Source organism: Lissotriton helveticus, chromosome 2_1, assembly GCF_964261635.1.
Source record: "Lissotriton helveticus chromosome 2_1, aLisHel1.1, whole genome shotgun sequence".
NCBI classification, from domain to species: domain Eukaryota; kingdom Metazoa; phylum Chordata; class Amphibia; order Caudata; family Salamandridae; genus Lissotriton; species Lissotriton helveticus.
Window position 1 is genome coordinate 1,314,144,414 of NC_136059.1, and position 24,339 is coordinate 1,314,168,752.

Sequence of the window (24,339 nt, forward strand, 5' to 3'; positions counted from 1 at the left end):
TAGTGCTACAATATAAAATATCACCAGAAGGAGAACAGTGAATGGAAATGGCGAGACAGGACTTACTTAGGAACAGAGTGATAAGAGAGATACAGGGTTTCCCCATACAAGATTTCGATCCTCCCTGTATTAAAAAACAGTGATGACCCCACTAAAGATGTTCTAAATTTCGATGCTCTTTTTCACAGGCACTAAAAACACAACTAGACATCTTTCCGTTGACACCAACCAACACTCTCATACAATACATAATGAAACATTATTGGCCAGCACCAGTGAAACAGAATGCACTTCTGACACCATTTCCCTATTACATTTCCTTGGTACACATGGCCACAAACGTATCTTCCACTAAATAGCAATTTGTTCAACGGGATGTTGCCTATTTAGGACATCTCCTGTCGAAGGGGTGGGGGGGGGAGGGGAGGGGGGGGGAGAAAGGAGACTTGACCCTCAGAGTGATATTTATATTGGACACTCAACACTCTACAACAAGCGCAAGCCTTCTTGGGTGCGGCAGGCTATTGCAGACAATGAATCCCACTGTATTATTTTATTTTTTTAAACACAAATCCTTGCTAAACATCACGACTAAACCCTTTCCATGGTGAATTAAACACCAGAATAGTTTTCTGCAAATCAAACATGCACTTTGTGAGACTCCTTTGCTTGCTTGGAATGCCTGACTGTACTAAAGAATTTAATCTTTTTGTACATAAACAAGGTAGGTGCGTAATTGCTATTCTTACACAACAGGGTGACAGGAAAAGACCCTGCATTTATTTTTCCACCACCCCCGACATGGTTGCTCAAGGTTTACCAGTATGCCTGCTTGCAACTGCAGCAACAAATGTTTCCCTAGAACAAGCAGAACTACTTATTTTGAGACAAAATGCATCTGTATGTACCTCACTCTGTAGATATACTGTTAAAATGCAAATATCATTTGACAAATGCCAGACTAACATTAGGAGTTATGTTCGTTCAGTCCTCATGTTACCATACATTGATGTACCGCCCTGAATACAGCTTCTCTCTTGCCCCTTCCCCAGAATGATACCGACGCGCCTCATGATTGTGTACTCCTCACAGAATAACAGACCAAAGGGAGAATAGATTTACAGGACACACCAATAGAAGAAAGAGATGGTGACTGGTGAGATGATGAATATTGCTAACACACATAACGGCTGCACTGCTCCGAGAGTATTGCGTCGATTGGGCAAAAACTGTTAGTGCCATTAATAAACTGGTGAAAGGCACCTTACCATTGCCTATGAAGGGGCCTGGACACAATGTTAAACTTGGTAAATGGGTGATGGTCAAGAACTTTCAGAGATCTTATTGCCTACAGCATTGCGGGAATGGTCCATTATAAGTTCTGCTGGCAACATAAACAGGCATGACATTTACAGGATCTAAGAATTGGATTCAGGCCTCAAATGTGAAAAGAGCCTCTTTGCCTCAGACTTTGCCTCGGGCTGCAGCACACAGGATTGCCCCAAAGACAGGGCCAGCTCAGCCCATCAAGGACGCTGGCCCTCAATACAACCTGCGGCCATGCCCTACAGCAAGTCTATCTACTTGCTCCAACCAACGATAGTTTACTACCGGGTTCAGAGCCTCGAGGTACTGATGACCTCACAGCCTAGTGATGGTGAAGAATAAAGAACAAAGGGGGCTAACTGCTGAAGAGGGACACGCAGGATGGAAAGAACCATTCTAACAAAGAAATGGTGCATACCATTTGCTCTGATCATCATAACTACCCTAACAGCCATTGTCATTTACTTGTATGATCTACACTTCCCAAAATTCCTGGGTTCAAATAACACCACGTTTACTGAAGATTTGCATGATCATTATTTATATGGTACTCTTTGGAATGATAAACACCTATCACAAGGAATTAAAAGACTCAGATTGGTGGATTTGCCTAAAACTTCTGATACAACACAGGATGCCTTTGTTGCCGTCAAATCGGATTCTTAATGATTCTTGTTACATTCTATTTGAAGCAGTGATCGCCTGCTTTTCTGGCCACACAGATACTGATGTCGGGCTCAAGTATAGAGATGAAATAGTGGTGCCTTTGGGTTGTTCCGTCGGAGGGGAAGGTTCATCCTACAGGGACGCTTTTAATGCTAGTGTCAGGAGCAAAATATATAAAAATAAATATTGAATAGCAAAATTATAACCGGTTGGACAGTTACTCAAAGGGCGAATTGTGGAAGCATAAATAGGATATTGAGCAACTTTTCTCCATGTTTTGTCTTCACCGTGATTTCATGAGCCATGCTGCTGTACAAATCCCAGCTTCTGCATGTAGGCCGGATACGGGTAAAAGTCCAAGAACTGTTTGTTAAGTTTCCCCTTTGTTTTCAAGAATTGAAGGAACATGTAGATAAAAAAAGAAGAGCAGATGTTGAAACCGCACCTGTTCTCACACCATGAGAAAGTATTTATGAAGACACCCTTTTGTGACTGTATAAGTCTTCACTTACAAACTACCACTGTCTGCAAATCTGTCTCACTCCGCTATTTCAGTGTATATCAATGTAGTTCAAACAGTATATAAAGATTGTGCCAGCTGTGTATGGCAGAGCATACTTGGAAGCAGCCTGCTTCGTATCTCTCAATCTTAAGCTTAAATAAATATACCTCCTCGACTGTGATTGCAGTCTCTCATTAGCAGACGTGTACCTGATTTATGCGTTCACACTACTATGCTTTAATACTGCTAGAAGAGTCATTTATTGAATCTTCCAAACGGATCAGCAGCACCCTCTGCCCGCTTTTACTACGTAATCCTAAATCTAGTGTTGTTTGCTGCTAGCAAACTTAGACGACAACTAATGCAGAAGTGAAGACAACAGGAGCATAACTGCTACTAATCCTCCGCAAATAATATTTTATAGCAATATCTTCTCCTACCTGTGGCACACTGGATACAGTTGATGATGCAACAAGCTGGCACAGAGATCTCTAAATTTTGTGCAAACTTAGTGACGAGTGAGCAGGATAATGACTTGAAAGGCTTTCTAAATTGGAGTTCGGGGGGGGGGGTTACTTTAGAGTTACCAATCCTCATTTTGATAATTAACCCCTTCCGTGCTCATGACGAGCTCAGCTCGTCATGAGGCACGGTGCTCGGGTGCTCATGACGAGCTGAGCTCGTCATGAGCCGTGGAACGCTCACACGCAGAGACAATTCCCCTGCTTTGCTGAACGTACCACGGAAACGGGTGCGGCCGTGACGAGCTGAGCTCGTCATGAGCAGACGAGCACTGTACCTCATGACGAGCTGAGCTCGTCATGAGCATGGGGGCGCTGTGCGCGCCCCCTCCCCCCAGCACAGCGGGGGAATGAGCCCCGCAGTCAAAGTGTTAAAATAAATGCGGGTTTGTATTACTGGACCAACCTAATACGAAGTGTTATTCACTTTTGTTAAAAGATTTGTTAAAGAAAAGGTGTTAAGATGTTTCTATAATACAAATGTTTAAGTACGATGAACTACCAGTTAATTTAAATTTGGTTTATCCAACTCACCACAAAGCTATGAGCAGACCTACTGGAATGTTCAGCAAGGCCAAGTCCAAAAAATGCTGCAGAGTTCGCTAGAACAGATGGCAGGAAAGTCAAGTCAAATGATGCAGATTTTTTCACAACATTTTGTGTTAATACTAACTCATCATTTTTTTTATTTTTACACGTCAACACTATCTAAGCAAAGGTTCACCTCTGACACCCAAGTATAGAAATAAGAAACAGAAAGGTGAACAATTATCCTTTACCAAGGACTTCTATTGCAGGGTGGCTGTGTTTTTTCTTTTTTTTGTAACTTTTGATCAGTTTGAGCTAGAAATAACTTTTATTGAAAACTGCAGATTATGCAGCAGATGGATTGTGTGGCCAATACGGTAAATCCAGAATTATACAGGAAAACAATGTGGTGGCAAAAATCGCATATTTCTAGGGGCCCTGGCATTAGGTAACATGATATTAAGGAACTATCCTCCATGTTCCATCTTCACCACAACACTTCGCACATGTCTCAAAACTTCTCGGCTCACCCCACGAAACGAGCACTAGTTTACCTTAAAGCACTCCGTGAATCTAGGGTTCATAAACGGTCATATTTAAACGAATTGTCTTATACATGTTTTGATAAGTTGTATATTAGAGATATGTGATGGCTATATTTCATTTGTTTTTGATTAGATCAGATAAAGCTCCTTGAGATAGGGCATGACAGCCCGAAATGCATCGGAGCTTCGCAATAAAATGTTGGACTTAAAGATGAGATTATGATGTTGAACCTGAAACATGAAATAAATATGAAAAAAGATTGAAAGAATGGAAAAAGATGGTGTGGAGTTTTTCATCTAGAACCGAAAGTGTGCCCAAACTAGGGATGCATGCATGATGTATGTTTGCACTAACTAAAGGATATTGAAGAACGTACAGGTCGGATACGTTACCTGTTGGAGCACCCTAAACTTTAAATACCTCTAAAAAAACTTCTCACAATTAACTAGTATTGTGCACCTCCTACAATTACAGTGATAAAGTACCTTACTGCCCACAACGGCAGGGAGCACGCACGCAAACAAAAAAGCAGTATGAGGAAATTACAAAAACCACAGATGCCAGAGCGAACGTTCTTGCCGACAATGAAGCAGAGACAGAACGCATCTACGCATTAATTGATGAAGATATAGCCCATGGATCAACGGCACGTACAAAAGAGCAATGCATCAAACAACTTCTCTACCTACTAAAACGTCAAGTCAATCAAAAACTACATGCCAATACTCATTAAGTATCATAGAGCATCAAGAATTCCCCGTGGACTCAGGATTGCATTAAAACCCTCCTTATGCAAAAACTCTAAGGATTTTCAAGAAAAGTGGAATGTGATTCTTAATAAATGCAGTCTAGATCTAATACTTCTTATTATAGAAGAATTATCGAGCATTTTAATGGAACTCAACACTGAAATAAAGGACATTGAAAAAGAACTGGAGGACACAATTCCAGCAGAAGAATGGTCTAAAACCTTGGATGACATTAAAACACAGCTGGATAGACACACTAGAGACATTAATGAAAGAAAACTACGCAAATTTAAAAGAGACACCTTGGACTACAAACTTGGTGAAGTATACACCTGGGCAGAGGTGTATGCTCAAAAACGAAGAAATAAACCGTATAGTCAACAAACGGATACTTCATCTTCTGGCAGTGAGTCATCAAATCAATCACAACGAGGACGACCAAACAAACCCACTACAACACTTAGAAAACCGGATGAAACTAAAACTAAACAAACACAAGAAAGTTGTCCTTCTACATCAGAACCTTTTTTAGAGGTAGGCCCAAACGACAGAGGAGACCCAGGAGGGGAAAAAGAAAAAGAGAAGGATCCTCCCAACACGAGAAGTACAATCCAAAAGAAGGATTTAAAAAAGAGGAACACTTAGTCATCAATATTTCGGATACTCCACTAGAAACATACGAAATGAAACTACTAGAAAAGGGTACCTCCTTCATACCAACAACCCAAACAAACTTATTGGAATTGGAAACAAGCACATTTAAATTCACTCGTAAGCTTCGACTACGCCATTTCTTTGAAAATGTATCACCTCCCATCACCCAAGAAAAACCAGACTTATTAATGGGCTTACGCCCATCAAGCTCCTACCAAGCGCCAGTAAGTCACAAATGCATTGACTTATTTGAAAACACTAGTCAAACAAGATCTACTTAAAATCAACTACAGAAAAAAGGTTACTAATAACACCACTCAAAAAGATCGGGATACTCTAAAGAAAATAGCCAACAACAAACAAATCAAATGCATTAAAGCTGATAAGGGAGGAGCACTGGTAGTGCTAAACACTAAGATGTATGAATCAAAAATCCATGAACACATTTCAGACGCCACAACATATATGAGATTGGAAGGGAATCCCACCACTCAATACAGTACTAGACGTGGCGATTTAATCAAAAAAGCACAAGAACTGGGGATAATAAATGAAAGGACCAAAAAATATCTTCTTTCTGAACATCCAAGAAGTCCAAGCATACATATGTCACCAAAAATTCACAAAAGCATAGACGACCCGCCGTTTAGACCTATAGTATCCACCAGGGGTTCCCTACATGAACCTGTACGTAAATTCTTGGATAGATACCTCCAACCTATGGTAAAACGTATGCAGAGCTACGTGAAAGATACTACAGAATTTCTATTAAAACTCACAGAAGTGACAGTGGAACCCAATGGACAACTCATTCTATGCACAGCAGACGTAAAATCTTTGTATACGTCTATCCCCCACGGAGGGGGAATAGAGGCCGTAGAAAAGGCACTTTTGAATAGTGACATAGAACCAGAAATGCAACAATTTTTGATGGAGCTAATGATGTTCACTCTTTATCACAGCTACTTCGAATACAACAAAACATGGTACCTACAGCTATCCGGGATGTCCATGGGTAATTGCGCAGCGCCTACATACGCCAACATATACATGATGGAATTCGAGAACACACACATCTATGGCAATCCAATCTGGTCAAATAACCGGAAACTATTCGTCAGATATATCGATGATCTATTTTTCATTTGGAAGGACACCCAACACAACCTACAAGATGCACTTTTGGACTTAAACACAAAAGATGACAGGATTCAATTAACATAGCAAATGAGTGAAAAATCAATAACGTTCCTAGATGTCCTAATCTTAAGAACACCTCAAGGAATTGAGACAGACCTATTTCGGAAGAGCACAGACCGCAATAATGCTTTACATTTCACAAGCTTTCATCAGGGTGCGCTAAATAGACACCTACCATATTCACAAATGCTAAGGGCCACACATATCACCTCGAGGGAAGATACTCGACAACAACGCATAATTGAAATGGGTGAAAGATTTCGCGAAAGAGGATACCCTACAAACTTAATTGAAGAAGCAGCTAACAGGGCATCAAAGATCACCTGTGAACAAGCACTGAAAAAAACAGAAAAATCCAAAGACACCAGGATGGTGTTGGTTTCGAAATTCTCAACCTTAAGCACTACCTACAAAAAAATCATTTTGAAACATTGGCCAATCCTTACAGCTGAACCAGAGTTCAACAATTTGTTCACTACTCCACCGATTTTTACATACACACGCAACAGTAACATTAAAAACATTCTTATGAAAGAGACGACTATACCCATCATAACCAAAGGTACTAGACCTTGCCTGAACTGCAACAGTTGTAACAATGTAATGAAAGGAAACACGATATCACACCCTATGAAAGGCTACAATATCAAGCTTAATGTAAACGCTACATGTGACTCATCCAACCTCATTTACATGCTAAAATGCCCATGTGGTAAGACATATGTGGGAAAAACCGAAAGAAAAATAAAAGAGCGTCTGAACGAGCACAAATCAAACATCAGGACTAAAAATGAAAAGTCAAACATCGCCACTCATTTCATGGAAAAGAAATAACATTGCGCAATTGAAATTTTTGGTTTTGGAAATTATTGAAAAAAAAAGAGGGTACGGACAACAACAAAACCCTTCTGAGACGTGAAACAACCTGGATTTACCGTCTCCAATCAATGAAGCCATTTGGGCTTAATGACAGAGTGGAATTACGTGGTTTTCTATAACTGCCACCTCCGTGGTACCTTTTGATGTTAACTCTTTTGTACTCATATACGTAACAATATATCCATATTTGCTGATACATTTATTGTATATACCCTGTAATCATATACTGAATCGGGTTAAGACTTTTCCTCCTTCAACATGGCCGCCTCAAGTAGGTCAGTTTTCTATTTTTACCTTCCTACACACAATGAAGCGTCACTACGTCAACCAATCACTGAACTCGTTATTACACAGGGTTCCTCCCCAAACAAACCCTCGGCGGAATTGAAGCTTACCGAACCGGGCGCACAGGAACACTCACGATTACTCAGTAAGTCGGTCTTGGACCGCTATTTTATGAAGTTATTTACAGTAGCGAGGCCTCGCGCATTTTTCTAAGAAATTTTCGTTACCGTTTTTTCAGAACTTTATCCCACACGTTTGGGCCAGACAGACACGTAAGTGCAGCGCATGCATTTTATACTTACCACTTCGCACATAAAACTTCTCGGCTCACCCCACGAAACGAGCACTAGTTTACCTTAAATCACTCCGTGAATCTAGGGTTCATAAACGGTCATATTTAAACGAATTGTCTTATACATGTTTTGATAAGTTGTATATTAGAGATATGTGATGGCTATATTTCATTTGTTTTTGATTAGATCAGATAAAGCTCCTTGAGAAAGGGCATGACAGCCCGAAATGCATCGGAGCTTGGCAATAAAATGTTGGACTTAAAGATGAGATTATGATGTTGAACCTGAAACATGAAATAAATATGAAAAAAAGATTGAAAGAATGGAAAAAGATGGTGTGGAGTCTTTCATCTAGAACCTAAAGTGTGCCCAAACCAGGGATGCATGCATGATGTATGTTTGCACTAACTAAAGGATATTGAAGAACGTACAGGTCGGATATGTTACCTGTTGGAGCACCTTAAACTTTAAATACCTCTAAAAAAAACTTTTCACACAATCAACTAGTGTTGTGCACCTCCTACAATTACAGTGATTAGGTAACATGAGGCCACAGGGGGCTTGATAGGACTGGACAACAGAAGACATGAAATGTTTTTGTTCGTATACCACAAATTTTCACATTTTGTGGGAAATATCAAGTTTTGTTTGATGTTAAGGGCAAAGGTTTAAGTGAAAGTAAATACAGCTAACCATAGCTCACATCTCTGTGTCTTGAACAGAAATTGGCATTTGTACCATAGTAGCTATGAAACTTCATTTGTAAAGCAAGCTAATAAGCAGCAAGTGTTTTCAATCAGCCCATTAGACATAATTTTTTAGCATACACCATCATACATACATAATCATGGACAAAACTACAGACCAGATCAAAGATATGCATTAAATTATGAGAGCACAACAATCAAAACAGCAATAAAACTGCTTTGGTACAGTGCAAGAAACCAAAAAGTAGGTTACACAATAAACAGAACGTGACAACATGACAGCCATGTGGAAGAGTAGAAGTATAATAAAAAATATCAGCCAAACAGAGTTCCAAGACGGCTGCCTTACCATATATAGTTTGGCAAGGATTCAGAAACAATGATAAAAGCACTGGTACAGCCAATATCAGCAGCTGCATGGTTGGTGAACTGACAAATTTGTTGTATCCTAGGTCTAAGGAGGAGCCTGAACATAAGGCAAAGACGAATGGGCAGAAGCACTGGTATGCAGCCGCGAAATAAGAAAGACTGGAGGGAGGAAGAGACTGGGAAAACAAAAGAGTAGAGAAACTATGGACAGGGCCTAGAGAGCAGAATGCAAACCAAAGGTTGCCAGGGACCAATATTCCAGGGGAGAAAAGAAAAAAAGTTTAAGGCCAATGCACATCCAGAGGGAAAACATGACTTTTATAGAGTATATATTCCCCGGCTTCCGCAGCAGAAGAGTATCACTCATACTATCAAATATATTAGAATACCTAAAATACTCCTGAGGTGCGACAAGCAAAAACAGAAGGGGAGGCCATCAAAAGAGAAGGATTATATTGACAATAAAGCTTGTCAGTTCAAAACAAGGAACCAAAGCCTGTTCCAAAATACGTGTTTAAGTATTGGTTACAATTCTGTCTATAGCAAGACCATAATAAACTGACTTGAATGACATGGGAAAATGGAAAAGTGTGTGAACAGCACAGGCTGTATTTCATAGGAACCTACTTCGGTCTACACATACTGGTGAGGACACATACTAGCATACCACCATTTCCACTATTCACCATAAAACCGCAGCACAAATAAATCACATCGCACTGCGGGTTACGTATGCATGCCAGCCATGGCAAATTACGAAGATTTACCAGTGATAGCCACTACCCACCCCCCTTCCCCCCAAATAGTAATGAAGGCAAAAAGGAATGAATAGCGCTACTATATAAAAATCAACATTTTATTGTTCTGATCTTATACCACAACAACTTAACTTTACACTTACCAATGCAGACGTCTATCTTTCCCTTAATTGCCGCTTCGTGTAGTGGAGTGTAATTCCAATTGTCTCTGGCATTTGGATCTGCACCTTGGCAAAGGAGTAGGCTGACCACTTCTGCATGGCCGAAGGAGCAGGCATTGTGAAGGGGGATTAGCCCTCCATCATCTCTGGCATGGACATTGGCACCAGTCTGGAGTAAGTGTTCGACTACATCCTTCCTTCCAAATCCTACAAAACAAACATGAAGTATCTAAATTAAACAAGCTCAATAAAATAAAGTATCCAAGTTATGGCAATGATCTGACAATGCATACGGCTTTCTGCACAAAAAATATATTTTCTACAAATACACAATATTTCAATGTCACCCATACCACTTCATTACTCAGACACACCGTTTTTGTTCAATTACAAGACCAAAACAAAAAAACGTTTCTGGTATATTAGATACATACAATTATCTTCAGCTCCTGCTTTCAAATCTCAGAGTGCCCCATGTACTGAAAAGGGGTCTGCAAGATTTGTATTAGATCGTTGCATGTTTTCTTTGGTCTATGCCTTATTAACTTTTTAATAAGACTCGCACATCTCTTAAAACCTCAGAATATTTGTCCTGACAGGAAAGACAGCTCTGTATAGGGGTTAATAATTCTCAGAAGACCTCTGAATTGTTCCCTGGCCTGCCCATTATGTTGTTCTACCCAGGCTAGAAAGACTTCAGGAAATGTATTTCCATACATATCATTCCTTTTTACAATGTTCCATTTTACTTCTGCTTCACTTTTTTTCTAGGAAGTATACGTGTGTCAGTGCAACTATTCTCTTTAAGATCCTGAATGTTGCTTAGGTTCATGGCTTTAGGAGCCAAGTTCTAAACTGTTATACTTTTGGCTCCCCATTCCATGGTCTTTCTTTACTGTGTGCAATTTTTTGTATATTTCAGTTTCCCGCACACCAATTGTTTAGATGCCCCTCGATAAAGGATCGCTAGCTCAGAAATCCAGCAAGCCAATGATCAAACAAGCATTTGCAATGCAATAGGTCTCGCAGCATTAAAGTTTGAGTTATTGGCATTGTATATGACAATGTGTTGCATTAAATTTTTAGCAAAGTGTATTTGTGTATAAAGATGATTTGCAAGAGGATAGCTGTTGCAAAATATTAAGCAATGTTGGCAATAATATTATATTATAATAATATTGTAAGTTACTGTTATACTTATAAGCATATTGGTAGCGCATAGTGATGTTGTGGTGCCCCTGAATGATGCTGTGGTGGTGCCGAGTGATGCTGTGCTGCTAGGATAGATAGTGAGGGCGATAGATAGATAGAGGGAGGGCGAAAGAGAGAGAGATAGAGTGAGGGCGAGAGAGAGAGAGAGAGATAGAGGGAGGGCGAGAGAGAGAGAGAGATAGAGTGAGGGCGAGAGAGAGAGAGATAGAGGCAGGGCGAGAGAGAGAGAGAGAGATAGAGGGAGGGCGAGAGAGAGAGAGAGATAGAGGGAGGGCGAGAGAGAGAGAGAGATAGAGGGAGGGCGAGAGAGAGAGAGAGATAGAGGGAGGGCGAGAGAGAGAGAGAGATAGAGGGAGGGCGAGAGAGAGATAGAGGGAGGGTGAGAGAGATAGAGGGTGTGCGAGGGATGGAGTGTGGGTGATGGATGGAGTGTGGGGCGAGGGATGGCATGTGGGCCGAGGGATGGCATGTGGGCCGAGGGATGGCATGTGGGCCGAGGGATGGAGTGTGGGGCGAGGGATGGCGTGTGGGGCGAGGGATGGCGTGTGGGGCGAGGGATGGCGTGTGGGGCGAGGGATGGCGTGTGGGGCGAGGGATGGCGTGTGGGGCGAGGGATGGCGTGTGGGGCGAGGGATGGCGTGTGGGGCGAGGGATGGCGTGTGGGGCGAGGGATGGCGTGTGGGGCGAGGGATGGCGTGTGGGGCGAGGGATGGCGTGTGGGGCGAGGGATGGCGTGTGGGGCGAGGGATGGCGTGTGGGGCGAGGGATGGCGTGTGGGGCGAGGGATGGCGTGTGGGGCGAGGGATGGCGTGTGGGGCGAGGGATGGCGTGTGGGGCGAGGGATGGCGTGTGGGGCGAGGGATGGCGTGTGGGGCGAGGGATGGCGTGTGGGGCGAGGGATGGCGTGTGGGGCGAGGGATGGCGTGTGGGGCGAGGGATGGCGTGTGGGGCGAGGGATGGCGTGTGGGGCGAGGGATGGCGTGTGGGGCGAGGGATGGCGTGTGGGGCGAGGGATGGCGTGTGGGGCGAGGGATGGCGTGTGGGGCGAGGGATGGCGTGTGGGGCGAGGGATGGCGTGTGGGGCGAGGGATGGCGTGTGGGGCGAGGGATGGCGTGTGGGGCGAGGGATGGCGTGTGGGGCGAGGGATGGCGTGTGGGGCGAGGGATGGCGTGTGGGGCGAGGGATGGCGTGTGGGGCGAGGGATGGCGTGTGGGGCGAGGGATGGCGTGTGGGGCGAGGGATGGCGTGTGGGGCGAGGGATGGCGTGTGGGGCGAGGGATGGCGTGTGGGGCGAGGGATGGCGTGTGGGGCGAGGGATGGCGTGTGGGGCGAGGGATGGCGTGTGGGGCGAGGGATGGCGTGTGGGGCGAGGGATGGCGTGTGGGGCGAGGGATGGCGTGTGGGGCGAGGGATGGCGTGTGGGGCGAGGGATGGCGTGTGGGGCGAGGGATGGCGTGTGGGCCGAGGGATGGCGTGTGGGCCGAGGGATGGCGTGTGGGGCGAGGGATGGCGTGTGGGCCGAGGGATGGCGTGTGGGCCGAGGGATGGCGTGTGGGCCGAGGGATGGCGTGTGGGCCGAGGGATGGAGTGTGGGGCGAGGGATGGCGTGTGGGGCGAGGGATGGCGTGTGGGGCGAGGGATGGTTAAAGTGGCGTCGGAAATCTGAATTGTAATAATGTCACTTGACATTACAAAACCATAGAAATTCAATTAAAAAAATTAAGTTAAACAGACACTACAGTTAAGTGAAAACGTTAGTTAAAACATACTATTTTAAACTTACAAAAAAAAATGAAATTCACTAGTTATAGGTATTTGAAGTAACTATAACTCATGCCATAAAACGAGCTATAACTGGGCCCCCCTCCCGATTTACTGCTTATGACCTCACATATCACATCACTCATGACCTGTTCAATGGTATCATTTAAAATCACTGGTGACGTCTGAAATTACATAATTTATGACAACACTGCATGGTGAAGGCGCAAGGTATAGTTACTTCGGTTAACTCTAAATAGTGAATTTCAGCGTTTTTTTGTTTAAAATGTTATTTTTAAACTGACATTTTACTTGACTAAAATGTCACTTTAACCTTTGTTTTTCTTTGATCGATAGATATCTAGATAGATGCATTGGATCCGGTGAATGGTGCATAGTTTTTAGTCCTCCCAAGCGAGTGGAGATGTGGAACAGACTACTGCTCTCCACACATATTTTCTTTATTTTCCTTTGGCCGCAGAAGCAGCTAAAATTAGTACACACATTCATTGCAGAGCGGCTGTCAAGCTTTCTGCGTTTTACTTCATAAGACTGCTCCTTCCATCCACCCACTCGCCATCTTCATTTCTGTAGCACCCTCTGTTTTCGCTGGTGGTGCAGTTTTGGTTCTGCCACATGCCTATTGAGTCCAAACGGTGGGTGTTACTTCTGATTACATTATGCCGCTACTCTCTTGCTCTGCTAAGCAGTGTTTAGTATGTAAAAAAAAAGTACTAGTGCCCTCGTCAGAATGCCACTGCAGCTTGCACCTCTAGAGGGGTGTGAGGTGTAATGCCTTGGGAAGAGAAGTATGCCAAAATAAATGTTTGGGATGGAGCAGCAGCTAAAGCACTTACTTCACATAAAAACTATACAATAGAGATATAGGTAGTGTCAGAAGCAGAACATACAACAGATAGAGAGGTGACAGTAGAACTATGAGTCAGACATGCACACACATACACGTGTTATCCCTTCCAGCTATGGTAATAGTGTAAAACTCGCAGCAAAGTGAACTCCCTCAACACATACACACTGTCCTCCAACGGGCAGCAATTTCCTTCACAAATACATCTAATCGCATTTGTTTAGCATTTACTACTTCTGACGAGGTGTTCATAACAGAACCAATTCAAAATTCTGTCACACGTACAAGTAGCAGCAGCCAGTGTAAGCCTCTCTCCTTGCGTGTGCGGACAGCAGCAATGCAGGCTTCTGTTTAACATACACCTACACCCACCAACTAAGCAGCAACAAAATAACAGAGAGCAATGCAAACTTCTCTCTTACACACACATACAGAGATGTAGAAGCTGTGCAAGCCTCCCAAACACAACACATAGAACGGGGAACGAACAGAACTGCGGGCTTGATCTTACATACATACACACACACGCTCACCGCACCAGCAGTACAAACCTCACTTGCCCACAACACAGAATGAGATGTGGCTGTAGAGAGGGGTGAGCTGTGGCTGTGGGGCTTTGCACGGATGTAGGGACTGTTGGCATCAGGTACTGGTGCCTGGTGATGTGTTAAGGTCGGTGGGGACGTGCTGGGTGTAGGCGTGTGTCGGTGCTCGTGATATTGGGTAGGAGGCTCTGTTAATGTATCACGGCTCTGGGACTGTGGTGTGCACCCGGCTCTGCGAGTTGTGTGGAGAGCTCTGTTGCAATCTGTTGCCCACTCTGGCGACGGGTATGCTTCTGTGTAAGTGTGCTATACGGGTGTCTGTGGCGGTGTGTTGAAGTGCGTGATGCGGCTGTGGCGGGGATCTGTATGCTGCGGTTCTGTTGTAGTGTGAGCGAGTTCTGGAGACGTCCTTGCGCTTGGAGATGTTGCCGAACTTCAGCGAAGATGTGTGGGCTGTAGGCAGCAAGGACGTTATGACATACCTACCTACTCCACATGCTGCCCCCTCCTCTCAGAGTTTGCCGGCCTGTACATGCGCCTGCTCCCGCAGAATCGAGGTGCAGCAGGAAGGGAAGGGGTCCTGCTCCGGCGGGGAGGGAATGGGCAGCGGTGAAGTGAAGTCCTTGGAACAGACGAGCAGCGCGCACAATCCCGACTCGAGAGACAGCTGGCACCAGTCCTGCCTGGAAAAGAACTGGGCAGGTCCGGCGCCAAGGGTGCGCTGCAGGCGAAGATAACCCCTGCCCCGGGGCAGCAGCCGCAGGGCCCGGAGCGCGGTGACAGCGGGCGGGGTGGGTCAGGAGTCAGGACTCTCACACCGGAGGGTCTGCAGGCAGGGGGCAGTGTTGTGGGGGCCCCGGGGCCGGTGCGTACTCGGGCAGCGCGGCGCGTGCGTCACCGCAGACGTCCTGCCCGCGAGCGCTGCCTGTGATGCACAAAAACCAAACGGTGTCCGGAAGTCAGGCAAAGTCGCCTGTGACGGGGGCGGGGCTTCAGCGGCAACCAAGTGATCGCGAACTACAAAAACAAGGAAACCCGACACGTCAGCAAAAAAAACGAGCTTCCCAGGAGACAGCGCCTGGCCACAGCGCGCGTTCGCGTGGCACTTTCAAATCGCCATGCGCGCGGCCAGTGCTGTCCTCCTGGAAAGCTCCTGGAAAGCACACACGCTGACTATAGGTCTTTGGCGAGAGCGAGCTTCGCTCGCTTCACCGAGACCTAAAAACAAAAGCTCCTAACAAGCAAATGCTGCAGAACAGTACTTGCAGCACCCCAATCAATTGCACTCTTGCTTTCCCTGGAAGGGAAAAGGAGACGTTTAAGGGGTTTTCCACATACCAATCTATACTCTCAGGAACACTGAAATAGGTCCTGGACATCACATTATTTTCCCCAACGCAAAAACAAATTGTCTCCTAGACCTACACCCAACATCAAGTAATTCATCTCCCATGATGAGGAAATCTATAGTGTTGCCCCCAGATCTGCTCCTGAGAGCACCTAAAGTGCCCCTGTGACTTGAGCAACATTTATTTTTCATATGGAAAAGAAATGCACCCGAGTGAGACTTCCTGGCCGAAGTCATCGATCTGTGTTCCCTACCCACTTTCCACATTTCAGTTGTCCTCAGGTGAAACAGATCCTCAAGAGGAGGAGCACTTAATTCTCATTTTTAAACAGAAACGATAATCTATTTTCATACAGCAGAGGAATTTGCAAAAAATGGCAACTGGATAGCTATCTTGTAGGAAATTCAACTTTTCTACATGGCCAACCCAGATTTTTCACCTCTCAGGCACTATATTTTTGCTGGTTTTAGAATGCTGTGCACTTTGCGCCCCTGCTAACCAGGAATAAACTGCTTTAAACATGGTGAAATTAGTATATTCCTAATTGGGATACTTCACTTACTTATAAGTCACTAGCATATGGTAAACAATTGTAAGGTTAATGTTGCTAGTGGACTGTAGCACCTAATGTGTATTAACTACAGTGATACGTAAATCACAGCTTCAGACCTACCATTATAGCTGGACTGTGGCAGTGAAGAAAACTGAAATTTGACCCCTCAAAATAAACCCTTTAGGCAGGTCAAAAACTTAGTTATAAATAATAAGTCTCTCCCTATGTGGGCCTTGTAGTCTAGTCCACATATCAGGGTACATGGTATTTAAAAGTATAACATGTAGAAATGTAATGTTAGCATGTCTTTAAAGCGGCTAGCAGTGAAAAGCTATTTTTCACTGAGGCAGGTCTAGCTGTCCCACATAGAAACCATAGTACATATTAATAATGCAATACTGTATCTCAGAAATGGAACCAACTAGAAAAATAATCAAACTACTAGGTTTAATAGTTATTTGAAATAAAAACTCAATGGAGAATCCACATTTTTGATAAATAATTTAGGAAAAGTAACTTTTAGAAAGTTACCTTTTTCCTACCTGCAGTTACTAGAAGACAATGTTGCATTTACTCTCCCACTTCCACTAGCTATGGTCTCCTTTTCTATACTGTATTCTACGGCAGGGGGGCACAGATCAGCTCTCCCTTTCACAGCAAATTTAGCCTCTTCCCTGAAAGCGGATGCATCTTCACCAGCAGTTTAGGACGCCAGTCCCCTCCAAAGCTCGTTATTCACCTGGGCACTCTGTTGACAACTCTACAGTGTAGGCTTCGCCTGTGGAAGATGCAGTCCAGCAACTCTCCTTTTTCCAGCAGACAGCTGCTCCTTCTACAGTCTAGAGATTTCCTTGTAAAAGTCTGGTTGTCTACCCCCACCCCCTGCTCACGGAGCCAGGAATCATGGTATTCCCACCCATAATGTGGTGTGGACACTCACACTACTAAATGACAATACCTGAACAATGACCTACGTTCCTACTCAGTATTTATCCTAGACCTTGAGACAACAAGGTGGATTCCAGAGATCCTTCTTTGAATCTGGTTTAGGCAGTTCAACATTTTATTAGATTAAGACGGGTCAGCCTAAGGTCTTTGTCTCTTAAGGATTAGATGGAAGACAAGGTGGAGCCGGGAGCTCCCGGTCAAAGAAGTCCAAAACAAAGACACAAAAAGGGTGCAGCCTTTCCACTTGGTTTCTATAACATTGTCTGCGGTAACACCTTTGAGCAAAATTGGCGTGGGAAGGATAAGTATTCTCGATTCATTTGAAAAAGTAATCTGTCTCCAGCCTTCAGTTCACTGGTGCCTGGCCGACTTTGCAAAAATGCACAAACAACAACTGATGGACAGGATGCAAAACAATGTCATACATTCACCCCAATATAGAGATCTGGGCCTAAATCCATCCTTTTTATTGCTCACCATGTCATTCTAGTTTGAACCTAGCCATATGCAAATCAGTCTTGACCCTGTGCCCAATGAGAATAGTCCAGCCCGAACTGCCAGGCCAGGTCCTCCCTGAACTGGAAACAAGCACCCTGGGACCAGTTTAGGGGTTTCACCTCTCTTCAGCCAGGATAGCTTGACTCTAGTAGCATGGAGAGCACGGGGCCCAAGTCTGGGCATACCTGTCCCATATTTGCATATAAGTGGGAAGGGTATGCCCAGGCGTGGGCGCCATGCTCACTACACCACTGGATTCAAGCTAGCCTGGCTGATGAAGGGTGATGCCCTGAAATCAGTCCCAGGAGGACCTGGCTTGGCAGTTCGGGCCGGACTGTTCCCACAAGGAAAAAGGTCAAGACTGATTTTCATATGGCTGGGTCCAAACTGGGGTGGTGTGGTGAGCAAAAGAATGAAGACCGGCTAAGAAGCACCCGCGTGGACATCAATGTGCTCAACTCGACGGAGCAAAAGACTCAAGACAAATATATCCTTTTGATGTATCTGTGTGCTAAAATAAAATAGATAGGGGAAGGGGTGGGGCTACAGACTTCTCAAGACATACCTATGCCAAGCTGTCTTGTTGACTGTTTGGGAGATGGCCGTGGGGTGTGGGAGAATGTGGAGAGGGGGGGGGGAAGAGTTAAGAATATCGGGAATAACACAAAGACTAGTTGATAGGGGTTTTCTTTTTCTCCTTTTTTTTCAGTCAGTGGTAGGAGAGTTCGAGACATAGGCAGGAATAAGGGAGAAGAGGTAGGAGATGAGACCTCTCCAACCGCGAAGGGAAAGAAAGAACAAGTGGATAATGGGTGAAGACGAAATTTACGGCCCTTACGTGGAATGTTAATGGATTGGGAACAAAGATGAAGAGAGGGCTAGTGACCAAATATCTCAGGAGACTCCAGCCAGACATTGTCTTCTTACAGGAGACTCACCTGATGGGAACGCATTGCACTTTCTTAGGTAGAGGTATGTACACTACACTTGCACACGCAGGTTTTTCCTCCGGAGCAAGAGGAGTAGTAATATTAATTAAGAAAACGCCTACCTTTCGTACTACCGAGAGGAATATCAGACCATTCGCCACTCTAGCTAACGACAGGAGGGAGGCGGAATAGGCGGAATGTAGAATGGAGATTAAATACATGGGAACTAAGCAACAAAAACCTGCGGGGAGTAATTAAAACAGAGACCAACCTTTACTTTAGCGAAAACAAAGGCCTAATGTCCTGAGACAACCCTACAGGAGGCTTAAAACGCAGTGTTAAGGGGTAAAATACAGGAAGAGATAGCGCGAAAGAGGCGTGAAGAGACCCAACAAATAGAGGTACTGGAAAGAAAGCTCTTGCAACTTAAGGGAGATGTAGGCCCAGAGATAGACATAGCCCAGACGCGCCAAAAATAACTCTTGCGTACGGAACTTCAGGCATTGGCGGAAAGGGAGCTGCAGACACAAATTCAGGCCTCACATCATCGACTATACGAGATGGGGACCGGGCTGGAAAAATAGGTAGGAAGGTAGGAAGGTAAAAGAGGCAAGATGGGTGAATGTGATACACGAACACGAAGGAGCGCACAGCTCTATAGCAGAGGCTTTTGCCTGCTTCTACAAGAGACTTTACAATGCTAGGCTACTGGCAGGTGAGCGACAAATCACCATACAAGAAATACTAGATGCTATTAACAGGCAAAAATCAGAAAAAGTCCCTGGCCCAAACGGACTACCTGCAGAAAATTTTAAGCAAAATGCTAGTTCCCTAGGTCCACATTTACTGGAGATGCACATGGCGGCACGGGAAGAGTGATCACTTCCTGCAGACCTTTATGATGCTACAATAGTAGTAATCCACAAGTCAGGGAAGTCACAAGTCTTGTGGGTCATATCGCCCAATCTTGTTGCTTAATGTGGAGACCAAAATCTTGGCCTCTGTATAAGCAGCACAGTTGGTAACAGTAATCTCGGCCCTTATCCATCAGGACAGTCAGGCTTTATGCCCCAACGAACTACACGTCTTAACCTTCAATGTCTAGCCAACTGGCTAGATACGGTGAAAGACAGACCCACTCCACACCTATTCCTCTCCTTAGATGCAGAAAAGGCCTTTGACACATTTCACTTGCTAAAATTCGGATTTGGACAAAACTTTATATCATGGGTTGACCTGCTATACTCCAGCCCAAGAGCTAAAGTACGAGTTAATGGGACGTTATCCATGGACTTCCCTATTAAGCGAGGAACCAGACAAGGCTGCCCACTGTCCCCCTTGTTGTTTGCACTAGTACTGGAGCCATTAGCATGCCTGATTAGATCACATCCTGGGATAAGTGGCTTCCAATACAATGAAAAATGTGGAGGGGATGAACGGATTTCGCTTTACGCGGATGATATCCTATTGTACATTACCAACCCTGACGACACAATCACACCAATTCCACAGCTATTTAAAAGAATTTGGTGAACACACGGGCTACACTATCAACTGGGACAAATCTAGCATATGCCTTGTAGGAGGCACCTTTGATATAGATGCAATGCCAGGGCACCTCCCCGTGGTTAGAGAGGGGTTTAAATACCTGGGATTGTTCATCTCCACGAGTGAGGTGGACTGCCTATGCAGAAATATTAAGCGGGTCATCGCAGAATTTCAAGATGACTTTGCCAGATGGCGGCGACTTCCCTCAACGTTGTTGGGAAGAGCAACCATGTATAAGATGATTACTCTCCCAAAGTTGCTATACATCTTACTATAAAACACATAACATGCATACCAAGAACAATCTTTGCTACAATCAACAATGACCTCTGAACGCTGTGAGGCGGGGTCACCCCAGGGTGGCCCTGCAGACATTACAAAGTAGTCAGTACAACGGAGGGATAGCACTCCCGGATTTACTGTCCTACTATAGGGCCACACACCTCATTGTAGTTAATGATTGGGGACACGTGGCGGGCGACCACCCAACATATGCACTGGAAAGACTCCAATTCCAAAATCGTACCCATCTTCACTATATATAGGGAGGCGCGGGCACTAGGGCTCTGCTGCCTGCTACACAGAGAGTAATAGAGGCATGGAAGGGTGCAGAGAGGCATCTAACAAGAAACTAACAAGGCAACACCGCTATGGGAAGGCAAGAGGGTACCTAAAATAGCCGGGTTGCGTGATATCAGGAAGTGGGACATGGTGGGAATCTCCACACTAGGCAATATTGTGCAAAGAGATGATCTAATCACCTCCTCTGCATTGCAAGCTGAATTTCAACTGACACACACATAAAACTATAAATACCTCCAGCTACAACATGCCTGGAGAGGAGAGAAATTAGACAACCAAACTCCCTGAATATGCGCCGTTGGAGGGAAGCCTACTGCAGGAGGAGATACCCTCCGAAGCAGTCTCCTGGACCTATAAAACTCTAATCAATAACATGCCTGCCAAACTAAAATCCTTACGGTCCAAGTGGGAAATAATTACTGGTCCGCTAGAAGACATTGATAGGGAGGGAGCCCTGATGCACCCAAGGTAGGTGACAATCAAGTTGTGACTCCAACTTTTACAATACAAAATCCTTCACAGGGTATATTTTGATAGGGCACAGTTGCATGTAATGGGAAGAGCAGAGTCGCCCAATTGTTTGCACTGTAATACAATGCGTGGCACATATATACACACACATTATGGGAGTGCCCATATGCACAGAAATACTGGACCCGGATACTAAAGGAAATTAACGCTATATTGGAAGCGCAGATCCTCCTAGAGCCCAAATACGCACCTCTAGGTATAAAGTATAACCACAGAGGTTGATCTCCCTAGATACCAATTACTACTACGTAACTCAGGGCTCATTGTGGCCAAAGCGGACATTGCCAGAAAATGGGTACATATGCCCAATAAAAAGAGTGGAGAGCTGCATGGACCTTTACATGGGAGCAGAACGGACAACATATGCGGCCAGAGGATGTCCCAAAAAGTTTAGGAAGATCTGGGACCCATGGCTGAACTTCTATGGGTTGGAAATAGAAGAAAGGGGAACAAGTGCTAAGCGACTGCACACTCGAGATAGATATACAATCACTGACTCACACGGAGCCCCACCTACAACTCTGCAGGAAAGAACCGTCGTGAAGGGTGGGAAGAGGATATAGAAAGATATGCGATTTATTGAATGTATGTTTCACCCTTGTCTCCTAGCAAATGCTAAAGTAACTATGGAAATAAAATTGTCTATGTACAACGACTCTCCTGCCAATGCTACAACTGAAATTTTTGTTTTTATTGAAAATGAAAATAAACCGTTCTAAAAAATTCCCCAAAAAATTATATATATACACACACACACACACACACACAGTGAAGCAAACTCTGAGGTGAGGACTCCTCACAAGGACAGATTAAAACCTTATTGGAGACAAGAGAATACTCTAATGCCACTTTATGATACTGAATCAGATTAAAAGGACTCGGTCCCAGGAGGCATCCACCCAAGACAGGTATAGCTCCATATTGGGGGTGGTCTGAGGAGGCCCATACTCCCTTACTGAGGTTTTGGCTAGTTCCTCCACATCTCTAAGCCGCATTTTTCTGGTAAGAAATGCTTTTTTAACCCAGGTAATGCCAGTCTTAATAATAAGAGCGAGAGGAAAAAAGTTCTGGTCTATACAGGATACACAATTTTTGCTTAACACAATGTAGCCAGGATATGGCCAGGCCTCTGTTGCAAGCGCAGAGATCACCGCTCTATTGAAAGCAGTGTACAATATGGGCGCCATAACACCAGGGGGGGGCAGTTTCACTATCTTCAACAACATACTCAACCCCCAACTCCTTGTGGACAATTTAAGTGGTGAAGGCGGGGGGGGGGGTACGCCTAAGATGAGTCGCAAGACCCTTTTCTCCTCCATCCGAAGAGTGGTAGTGTTAGAAATTCCCCAAACACCAGCCCCATAGGTGAGGATGGGTAAACTTTTGTTCCTAAAGACCCCCAAGTGAGGAGCCACAGATGTTTTACCAATATGTGAGGCCAAGTTGTAAATATAGCCCGCAGCATTGGAAAACCTTTGTCAGACAACACATCAAGGACATTGATGTACAATGAAAATAGTATAGGGTCAATACACACACTTGGCATACACCCTTCTCCAGCAGAAAGCTGCTAGTGCGTTCTATAGCAGGGCCAAATCGCTGGAAGATCGAAATGCGGGCCCCGCAAAAATTGAATGAGCCCTGAATCCATACCCTCCAGCAAGGTCCACGGTTTAGATCACGCCGCGCTGTCATAGGCGCTCGACAGGTCTTTGAAGGCCAGGCAAAGGGAGCTCTGTTTTGCGCTGGTATATTTGCTAATACGCAAGAGAAGATTTAAGCATTGCTCCAAAGTATCCAACCCCTCCCTGAACCCATGGCACTCCAAATCCACTCTCCCAACAGGGAGATCAGGCGAAAACTAGGGGACTGCAAATCGCCCTTTTTTAGGTCGAGCGACCTATCTCAATGCGCATGCGCATTGAGCGGGAGCGAGATATATAGGGGCTTAAATAAGCTTTACCTAGGACTGGCGATTGACTGGCGATTTGATGCTGTGCCCGTGCGCTTTTAGGTCAATGCGCAAGCGCATTGACCTAAAATGCGCGTGCACATCATCAAATCGCCAGTCAATCACCAGCAGCACTCCTCCCACACCTTTGAAGTGAAGCTTAGCTTCACTTCAAAGGCCCCTGCTGCTTCACACCCTCATGCCGCTCTCCCCGCTCCGCCCCCTCCCCTGCCCGCTGTGTCGCAATTCTCCTCCCCCCTCCCCACAGCAATGCCCTCCGCCGGCCGTACTTTCACTTTGACGGCCGCAGGCCGTCTCTCGCGTTTCTCCTTGTTTCGCTCTGTCCCTCACACTTCTTTTGCTCCCTTCTAAATACTCCAACCATCTTCCCGTCACTTCAAACCCATCTTTCTCTTCCTCCATATCCCGCCACCCCAGTGTCCTTGTCTTTCACTTGGATAACTCGTTCTCCCCCCCCTCCCAGTGTACTTTTTTTCTTCTTAAACTTGTTATGGCCTGAGCACGAATCGGGTCACACGCTGTGGTGGTTTCATCATCCAGGCCTCTTGCGCATCCCTTGCTGCGCGTAGGTCTCTGGTGGTATGCAGCCACTGTAGCTTCACCCCATGAGGCCTCTTCGAAAAAGGAGGAAGTTAAACGCTCATCAGTTCATCCACATTTTAAGAATGTAAGCGCCATTTATGTCCAGAGTGTGCGATCGTTAGCTCGGAGCATTCTGTCAATTTTATGTATAGGGAAACTGACTTTTCAAACTTTATGAAACTGACACACATTGTACTAGGTATGCTTTTCCCAGGTAGATCTGAATCCTTTACCGGGAATGAATTGCATGACGGTGCAGACTGGCTCCATCTCTACCGCTATATTTTTGCAGGTTATTAATAATCTGGTTTATGTT

General features: G+C 44.9%; 1 protein-coding gene across 5 annotated transcripts in view; it reads right to left on the minus strand.

The window, feature by feature from the left end:
• LOC144818631 (poly [ADP-ribose] polymerase tankyrase-1) overlaps positions 1-24,339 on the minus strand; it is a 682,266-nt gene that overhangs the window by 629,260 nt on the left and 28,667 nt on the right. For all 5 annotated transcript variants that reach the window (XM_078676238.1, XM_078676237.1, XM_078676236.1 and 2 more), the window contains exon 2: positions 10,127-10,351. In XM_078676238.1, coding sequence (XP_078532364.1) covers positions 10,127-10,351 — 225 coding nt within the window. The remainder of the gene's footprint in view (positions 1-10,126; positions 10,352-24,339) is intronic.